The 9,693-nt window shown below is 51.5% G+C and overlaps 1 protein-coding gene across 1 annotated transcript; it reads right to left on the bottom strand.

Annotated features, from left to right (window-relative positions):
- Nucleotides 1-5,136: 5,136 nt before the first annotated feature.
- KRT18 (keratin 18) lies at nt 5,137-9,052 on the bottom strand. Its single transcript, XM_005570950.5, has 7 exons — nt 8,586-9,052; nt 7,769-7,851; nt 6,966-7,122; nt 6,225-6,389; nt 6,012-6,137; nt 5,530-5,753; nt 5,137-5,316 (listed from the first exon to the last, which is right to left on the bottom strand). The coding sequence occupies exons 1-7, from the start codon at nt 9,000-9,002 to the stop codon at nt 5,196-5,198; spliced, it is 1,293 nt and encodes a 430-aa protein (XP_005571007.1). The 5' UTR covers nt 9,003-9,052; the 3' UTR covers nt 5,137-5,195.
- Between the last annotated feature and the right edge of the window lie 641 nt (nt 9,053-9,693).

Raw genomic sequence — 9,693 nt, 5'->3', positions numbered from 1 at the left:
ACAAACAAATAAATAAATCAGACACAACCATGATCTGAATCAGGAAGGAATGTCGTGCTGCAAATCCCAGGTACAGCTTGGGTCTGGTCCCCAACCTTGCCTGCCTATTGGAGTCACCTAGGGAGCTTTTCAAACATTTGCCTAGTCCTGCCCTCCAAACACCTGAATCAGAATCTCTGGTGCTGGAACCCGGGCCTCAGTATTGTTTGTAAAGCTTCCCAGGGAGTCTAATGTGCAGCCTGTGCAGTTAAGTTATAGCACACAGAGGAAAGACCTACAGACTGGGAACCTGAAGATACGGTTCCTGCTTTAAGCTTCCAGCTCTGTGACCTCAGACAAGTCGCATGATGCCTGTGGACCTCAGTGTCCAACTCTCAGAGCCAGAGCCAATAATACCCACTGCCTTGCATACCTCACAGGATTGTAATGAGGATCAAATGCATAAGCGCCCTGGGAACTGTGAGACTTTGTCGAATGGGAGGGCTAATCGTATCAGGTGCATCGTCTTGGATTACTCTGATCAGCTTGACTCAGCTGCAAGTACTGCTCAGGCTCCCAAGAGACTTCCTGTTTTACCTTCAATCAGCTGCGCATCCTATAACGTTGGCTGGCGTCTGTTTTTTGCAAAAACAAAACTACCAAAGATCAAGATGGCTGGGGGTGGTGGCTCACACCTATAATCCCAGCACTTTGGGAGGCCGAGGAGGGTGGATCACGAGGTCAGGAGTTCAAGACCAGCCTAACCAACATGTGAAACCCCATCTCTACTAAAAGATACAAAAAATTAGCCGGGCATGGTGGCGGGTGCCTGTAATCCCAGATACTCGGGAGGCTGAGGCAGGAGAATCACTTGAACCCGGGAGGCGGAGGTTGCAGTGAGCCAAGATTGTGCCACTGCACTCCAGCCTGGGCGACAGAGCGAGATTCTGTCTCAAAAAGAAAAAAAAAAAAAATGAAGATATGCATCACTTGAAGACCTAGGTTAGGTTAATTAATTTGTACTCCACGCAGTAGAGTACTAAGCAGCTACTCAAATGAATGGGGCAGGTCTATGCATACTGATTCAGAAAGGTGTCCAAGACATAACTTTTTTTTTTTTTTTTTTTGAGACGGAGTCTCGCTCTGTCGCCCAGGCTGGAGTGCAGTGGCGTGATCTCAGCTCACTGCAAGCTCCACCTCCCGAGTTCACGCTATTCTCCTGCTTCAGCCTCCCGAGTAGCTGGGACTACAGGCACCCGCCACCACGCCTGGCTAATTTTTTGCATTTTTAGTAGAGACAGGGTTTCACCGTGTCAGCCAGGATGGTCTCAATCTCCTGACCTCGTGATCCACCCGCCTCAGCCTCCCAAAGTGCTGGGATTACAGGTGTGAGCCACCATGCCCAGCCCCAAGACGTATTGTTAAATGAAGAAAGTAGAATTTAAGAAATCAAGGCCAAGCATGGTGGCTCACACCTGTAATCCCAGCACTTTGGGAGGCCATGACAGGTGCATCACGGGGTCAGGAGTTCGAGACCAGCCTGATCAACATGGTGAAACCCTATCTCTACTAAAAACACAAAAATTAGCCAGCCATGGTGGTGGGTGCCTATAATCCCAGCTACTCAGGAGGCTGAGGCAGGAGAATTGCTTGAACCCGGGAAGCAGAGGTTGCAGTGAGCTGTGATCGTGCCACTGCACTCCAGCCTGGGCGACAGAGTGAGACTCCATCTCAATAATAAAAAAAAAAAGAAATCAAGATGCAGAGCTGGTTAATTTTACATATATAAAACAAAATGAAATATGCTTGTATATGTCTAAGTTTTAAAAGTATATAACAGTGGTTACCTCTAGGGAGTGGAGTGGGGAGATTCTATTCTATTCTATTCTATTCTATTCTATTCTATTCTATTCTATTCTATTCTATTCTATTCTATTCTATTCTATTCTATTCTAGGAGTGTTGCTCTGTCACCCAGGCTGGAGTGCAGTGGTGCGATCTTGACTCACTACAACCTCCGCCTGCTGGGTTCAAGCAAATGTCCTGCCTCAGCCTCCCAAGTAACTGGGACTACAGGTGTGTGCCACCACGCCTGGCTAATTTTTTTTTTTTTTTTTTTTGAGACAGAGTCTTGCTCTTTTGCCAGGCTGGAGTGCCGTGGCACAATCTCGGCTCACTACAACCTCCAACTCCCTGGTTCAAGCGATTCTCCTGCCTCAGCCTCCCAAGTAGATGGGATTACAATCATGCATGCACCACCATGCCTGGCTAATTTTGTATTTTTAGTAGAGATGGGGTTTCTTCATGTTGGCCAGGCTGGTCTCGAACTCCTGACCTCATGATCTGCCCACCTCGGCCTCCCAAAGTGCTGAGATTACAGGTGTGAGTCACCGTGCCCAGCCACCTGGCTAATTTTTTGTATTTCTAGTAGAGACAGGGTTTCACCGTGTTACCCAGGATGGTCTCAAACTCCTGACATTGTGATCCGCCCGCCTCAGCCTCCCAAAGTGCTGGGATTACAGGCGTGAGCCACCGCGCCCAGCAAGATTTTAAATTTTATTTCATATATATACACACACACACACACATATACACATGTATATACACACACACATATACACATACACACACATATATAAAAACATATATATACATATATATACACATAATATATATATATTTTTGAGACAGAGTTTCGCTCTTGTTTCCCAGGCTGGAGTGCATTGGCGCGATCTCGGATTATTGCAACCTCCACTTCCTAGGTTCAAGCGATTCTCCTGCCTCAGTTTCCCAAGTAGCTGAGATTTTAGGCATGTGCCACAACACCCAGCTAATTTTGTATTTTTAGTAGAGACAGGGTTTCACCGTGTTGGTCAGGCTGGTCTCAAACTCCTGACCTCAAGTGATCCACCCACCTTGGCCTCCCAAAGTGTTGGGATCACAGGCATGAGCCACCACACCAAGCCGATACATATACATTTTTCTGTAAAAGAAGATATGTTGGCCGGGCGCGGTGGCTCACGCCTGTTATCCCAGCACTTTGGGAGGCCGAGGCGGACAGACCACGAGGTCAGGAGATTGAGACCATCCTGGTTAACACGGTGAAACCCCATCTCTACTAAAAATACAAAAAATTAGCCAGGCGTGGTGGCGGGTGCCTGTAGTCCCAGCTACTCCGGAGGCTGAGGCAGGAGAATGGGGGTGAACCCAGGGGGCGGAGCTTGCAGTGAGCCGAGATCGCACCACTGCACTCCAGCCTGGGCGACAGAGCGAGACTCCATCTCAAAAAAAAAAAAAAAAAAAAAGAAGAAGAAGAAACGTTATCCCCCAATTAAAGCATATAACCGGTTTTAGACATCAATTGTTTTCACTGCTACGTGACACAATTCCAATTAAAAGCACAGAACGATGACATTTCAGTTAGCTTTTTTTTTTTTTTTTGAGACGAGTCTTGCTCTGTCGCCCAGGCTGGAGTGCAGTGGCGCTATCTCGGCCCACTGCAAGCTCTGCCTCTTGGGTTCATGCCATTGAACTCCAGAGCAGCTGGGACTACAGGCGCCCGCCACCATGCCCGGCTAAATTTTTTGTATTTTTAGTAGACGGGGTTTCACTGTGTTAGCCAGGATGATCTCGATCTCCTGTCCTCGTGATCCGCCTGCCTCGGCCTCCCAAAGTGCTGGGATTACAGCCCTCAGCCACCGTACCCAGCCAACTTTTTTTGTTTTTGGAAACAGTGGTACTCTGTTACCTAGGCTGAAATGCAGTGGCACAATCACAACTCACTGCAACCTTGACCTTCTGGACTCAAGCAATCCTTCCACCTCAGCCTCCTGAGTAAGTGGGACTACAGGTGCATGCCACCATGCCCGGCTAATTTTTAAATTAAAAAAATTCCTTTTGCCTTAACCCAACATTTTAAAAATTAACCTAGGCTGGGCACGGTGACTCACGCCTGTAATCCAGCATTTTGGGAGGCTGAGGCGGGCGGATCACGAGGTCAGGAGTTCAAGACCAGCCTGGCTAATATGGTGACACCCCGTCTCTACTAAAAATACGAAAAGTAGCCAGGCATGGTGGCAGGCCCCTGAAATCCCAGCTACTCGGGATGCTGAGGCAGGAGAATCCCTTGAACCCAGGAGGCAGTTCTAGTGAGCCCAGATCGCGTTATTGCACTCCAGCCTGGGTGACAGAGCAAGACTCTGCCTCAAAAAAAAAAAAAAAAAAAAAAATTAACCTAACCTAGGTCTTTGAGTGATTGATGCCTTGATCTTTAGTAGTTTTGTTTTGGCAAAACTGCTACAATTAACATCTACATGTAATCATGTTGGGTTAGGGCATTTGCACACAAATATGAAAGCAGCCAAGGAAGACACAAGGTGACATCTAGTCACTCCAAAGGGTACAAGCGGGAGGATCACTTGAGGCCAGGAGTTCCAGACTAGCCTGGGCAACATAGTGAAATCCCAACTCTATGAAAAATTCAAAAATTAGCCAGGTGTGGTGGCACTGCTGGGATTATGGGTGTGAGCCACCATGCCCAGCCTCGGTTAGCTTTAAGATGCCCATCCTTACCTATGGGTGCTTACTCAGGGGCACCTCTTTCCTAGATGGGAACTTCCATGATCATTTACTCAACTTCTAGCCAGACCTCTAGCACCCTAAAAATCTTATCTCCATTGAGTGAATGAACAGAGTTTAGGGCACCATAGGTTTGGAGAATGAGTATGGCCTGGGGTTGGAGGAAAAAACTGTGGGTGGGAAGCCCTAGGCAGTGGGCCAAGGATGCAAAGCAGCAGGGTAGGGTAGGGCCAGATGTGTCTGTCTCCTCTGTCCTCTGTCTTTGGCCTAATTTCCTCCTTTGGTTCAGACTTCTGCTAATGATCAGTCAGGGACCTTATGAACACCAGACTGCTTCAAGGCAAAGATTCCACAATTCCCTTGGAGGGATCCCCACTGCCTGTGACCCATCACATCTACCGCTCCCTCCTCTGTCTCTGAGAAGTGTTTCCAAGAATACAGAGCCCTCTTCCTTCTACACCCCAATCTATATGAAACCCTCAGGGGTCAGAGGTGGTTTCTGCTGGGATCAGATGGGACTGTTGGGTTAGGGCATTTGTGCGCAATGAAAACAGCCAAAAGAAGAAAAAGTGACATCCAATGAACTCTGAACTTTTTATTGGCCTCCTGCTCCCCAAAGGGTACCCTGCTTCTGCTGGCTTAATGCCTCAGAACTTTGGTGTCGTTGGTCTCAGACACCACTTTGCCATCCACTATCCGGCGGGTGGTGGTCTTTTGGATGGTTTGCATGGAGTTGCTGCTGTCCAAGGCATCACCAAGACTGTAACAGAACACCAAGCCCAAGTTATAAACAGTCCCGCGGAGAAGGGAGACAAGAAAGGTAGAGGGAAAAAGCCTCCTGACCTCTACCTTTATCTCCAAATCCCCCTCAGCCTCTTCCTCCAGAAAAGGGAAACCCAAGGCCAAACTTCATTTGCTCTGAGAGAAGTGATCTCTTGATCTCAGCATGTGTGGGTAGGAGAGCCCCACTCACTTGAATTCCTCGCCATCTTCCAGCAGGCGGCGGTAGGTGGCGATCTCAGCTTCCAGCTTGACCTTGATGTTCAACAGGGCCTCATACTCCTGGGCCTGTCGCTGTCCCTCTGCCCGGGTCTGTGCCAGCTCTGACTCCAGGTGCAGCAGGATCCCATTGAGCTGCTCCATCTGTAGGGCATAGCGGGCCTCCACCTCCCTCAGGCTGTTCTCCAAGCTGGCCTTCTGCAGGGGCACAAGGAGGAGGGGCAGGGTGCACTCAGAGTCCCAGGACTGCTCATCCCTTCACTTTTGGAAACTTTTTTGGGCATGTGCTGTGTGCCAAGTACTGGCGTAAGGGGTAGAAGTGGTGGGAAATGCAAAGAGGAAACTGACTCTGAGCTAAAGGAACTCATGATGGGAGGGATAGGATTTGGGTTGAGACAGGGTTGAGCCTGAGGCCAAGTGAAGGAGGAGCTGAGCGGGTGATGTGAAGGCACTCACCAGATTTCTCATGGAGTCCAGGTCGATCTCCAAGGACTGGACTGTACGTCTCAGCTCTGTGAGCGTCGTCTCAGCAGCTCCAACCTCGGCGGACTGTGTGGTGACCACTGTGGTGCTCTCCTCAATCTGCAGGGTGGGGACAGTCCATCAGGCCCCTCATTCCCTGTCTGCCTCCCTCCCACACCTTGGCAGCCATCCTTTCCCCTCACGCACCTGCTGAGACCAGTACTTGTCTAGTTCCTCTCGGTTCTTCCGAGCCAGCTCGTCATATTGGGCCCGGATGTCTGCCATGATCTTGGCGAGGTCCTGAGATTTGGGGGCATCTACCTCCACGGTCAACCCAGAGCTGGCAATCTGGGCTTGTAGGCCTTTTACTTCCTAAAGGTGACAGGGGCAAAAGTGAGGAGGGTTCAGGGTCAGAGCTCCAACAAGGTCCTTCGTCTGTGATTGCCTCTCCTAGGAGGCCTACAGTTGGAGAAAAGACAGGAGGAACCCCTTGGCTTGCACTCAGGGCAATGCCAGTTCTGGCCTTTCTACTCCAGTGGGTAGAAATGCCATCTACTCACTGACGGTTTCTCTCTCCTAACTTCACCCTGTCCCTTCATTCACCCTTCTCTTCACAAACCTGCTCCTTCTACCATCTTTTAGGAAGCACTGCCAACTCTACCTGCTCTCATTCCTCTATCACCCCCAGCTCCTAGTGTTAGCTGCTTCTACTTCCGTTCTCATCTCATTCTCTAACCCACATCATTTTGACCTGTAATTCAGGTGAGCCAGGGTGTACTTGACCCCCTGAGAATGCTCTTCATCAGAATGGTCTCATTAAGAAGAGCCCAGGCTGCTATTTCTAAACTTCTTAGCAAGGCTACTTGCAGGTGGCTTGTCCTGTCTATTCTCCCACCCAGACTTGTCATGGCCCCTCAATCCCTGGCCTGGCCACTGGCCCCTGCTTGCCTCTTCGTGGTTCTTCTTCATGAAGAGCAGCTCCTCCTTGAGAGCCTCGATCTCTGTCTCCAGCTGCAGTCGAGTGACATTGGTGTCATCAATGACCTTGCGGAGCCCATGGATGTCATTCTCTACAGACTGGCGCATGGCCAGCTCTGTCTCATACCTGTAGGAGTGGAGGTGATCAGAGGGGCCACTATCTCTGATCCAGAACCTTCTCAACTCGTGCCACCTACTAAGAGCAGTTCTATGCTCATTGCGAACCAGCAACTTGAGTCAGCAATTAGGTGGTAATCCCCTGAGCACCATTCTTGGCACTTGGAGGACAGTATTCTTTTTTTTTTTTGAGATGGAGTTTTGCTCTTGTCGCCCAGGCTCGAGTGCAACGGCACAATCTTGGTTCACTGCAACCTCCGCCTCCCGGGTCCAAGCGATTCTCCTGCCTCAGCCTCCCAAGTAGCTGGGATTACAGGCATGCACTACCACGCCCGGCTAATTTTGTATTTTTAGTAGAGACCGGGTTTCTCCATGTTGGTCAGGCTGGTCTCAAACTCCCGACCTCAGGTGATCTGCCTACCTCAGCCTCTCAAAGTGCTGGGATTACAGGCGTGAGCCACTGTGCCCGGCCATGAGGACAGTATTCTTAAACGAGGTTATACAAATGAATAAATGAATACACTGATGGATGCCGATTCTCATCCACCCACACCTAAACAGGATCCCACTGTGAGCCCCTACCTGACCCAGCCTGGGGAGCAGACCCTTCTTAGCTCCACCCCTGGACCCCCAGCTCCCTAGCCCCCTCAACTTACTTGACTCTAAAGTCATCAGCAGCAAGACGGGCATTGTCAATCTGCAGAACGATGCGGGCATTGTCCACAGTATTTGCGAAGATCTAGGGGGATTGTCGAGAGAGGTTGCTCCATGAATAGAAAGTCAGGGATGGGTGGGCTGAGTGTGTAGAAAGTGTTATGTATCCTAGTGAAAACTTCCTGGTCCCAGGAATAGCCAGAGACTCTCCCTGGACACCTATCCCTTTTCATCTAGCCCCACCCATTCCCTCCTTTTCTGGATTCCCAGATCCCACCACTCTGCCCTTCTTGGGAAGCCTCAGCAGGCTGGCTAGCTGGCTGGCCTGCCTGCCCAGAAGTGAGCCGCTACTCACAAGTCTTCTTTCTGGCCCTCTCCTGGCATTTTTTCCCTAGAGCACCTGGTCACTCTGGGCCCCCTACACCCTGGATTGGCTCCTCCCAAAGGCAGGCCTTCTGTTTACTCCGAGATGACTCAGCTTTAGCCACATCCGCTTAACCCTCCAATAGTCCCCACTCCGCCAGAGCCAGTGTCTCCTCTTTACGGGACTTTCCTCACCTCCCTCCATGCTGTCCACTTCTTCTGTAAAGCTCTCAACCCTGTCCCCTTCCCCCTCTCTCCTGGGAAAGAGCCCTCCCATGCCTAGCTGCTGCTCTAGGGTACGCTGTGGCTAGGAGAGTGGATGGAAATCCACGTATGCCCAACCCCCTACCGGTGGAGTAGGGGTTGGGATGGATACGGAATGAGGGAAAGAGGCAAAGGAGTGTGTAATTTGAGGATCAGACAAGACTGGGAATTGAGGTCCCTCCCACCCCTTACCTGAGCCCTCAGGTCCTCGATGATCTTGAAGTAATGGCTCCAGTCTCTGACCTGGGGTCCCTTCTTCTCCAAGTGCTCCCGGATTTTGCTCTCCAGCCTCCGGTTCTCGGTCTCCAGGCTCCTCACTCTGTCCAGGTAAGAGGCCAGGCGGTCGTTCAGGCTTTGCATGGTCTCCTTCTCATTCTGGATGCCTCCCATTCCTGCCAGACCCCCGGCCATCCCTGAGGCCAGGCCCCCGGACCCCATGCCGCCCCGGAAGCTGGTGGAGCGGGACACGGAGATCCGGGAACCAGAACCTCCGGCGCCTGCATAGACACTGGCCGCGCTGCTGACCGGCCGGGCGCCGTAGCTGGGCGCCTGGACAGAGCCCAGGGACCGGTAGTTGGTAGAGAAGGTGGAGCGAGTGGTGAAGCTCATGCTGTATGGGAGGAAGGCGAGACGACAGGACTCAGGCTTTGCCGACGAAGGTGGCGGCCCGCGCGACCCGAGTTATATCGCAGAGTGAGGCCCCGCCCCCGCCCTGGAGCCGCTTCGGAAGCCGGAGCCACAGGTGGACCGCGCCGAGCCCGCGCCCTCCGCCCCGGGCCGCCCCGCCCCAGGCCCCACCCCTGCGCCCTCCGCGCAGCCCTGCCAAGCTCCGCTCATGCCCCAGAAACGGGGTGGCCAACAGGGCACGGACACGGGCAGCAGGTGTTGCTGGACCTCGAGGCTGCTTTCAGGGCAGGAAATGACGTTATTATGCCCTTCTCCCCCAGGTGGAGGAGGTGCTGGCGAGTTTGAAATTTGGGAGTCTTGGCCGGGCGCAGTGGCTCACGCCTGTAATCCTCGCACTTTGGGAGGCCGAGGCGGGCGGATCACGAGGTCAGGAGATCGAGACCATCCTAGCCAACATGGTGAAACCCCCTCTCTACTAAAATACAAAAAATTAGCCGGACGTGATGGTGCACGCCTGTAGTTCCAGCTACTTGAGAGGCTGAGGAAGGGGAATCGCTTGAACCCGGGAGACGGAGGTTGCAGTCAGCCGAGATCACGCCACTGCACTCCAGCCTGGCGACAGAGTGAGACTCCGTCTCAAAAAAAAAAAAAAAAAGGAAAAAAAAAAAAAAAA

The sequence above is a fragment of the Macaca fascicularis genome, chromosome 11, assembly GCF_037993035.2.
Source record: "Macaca fascicularis isolate 582-1 chromosome 11, T2T-MFA8v1.1".
Lineage (NCBI taxonomy): Eukaryota > Metazoa > Chordata > Mammalia > Primates > Cercopithecidae > Macaca > Macaca fascicularis.
This window is presented reverse-complemented; position numbering and strand designations above follow the sequence as displayed.

Coding starts and splice junctions, on each gene's coding strand:
- KRT18 (XM_005570950.5), bottom strand. CDS start 9,002: ATGAGCTTCACCACTCGCTCCACCTTCTCTACCAACTACCGGTCCCTG. Junction 7,852..8,585: donor TCGAGGACCTGAGGGCTCAG/GTAAGGGGTGGG, acceptor CAATCCCCCTAG/ATCTTCGCAAATACTGTGGA. Junction 5,754..6,011: donor TGGACTCCATGAGAAATCTG/GTGAGTGCCTTC, acceptor GTGCCCCTGCAG/AAGGCCAGCTTGGAGAACAG.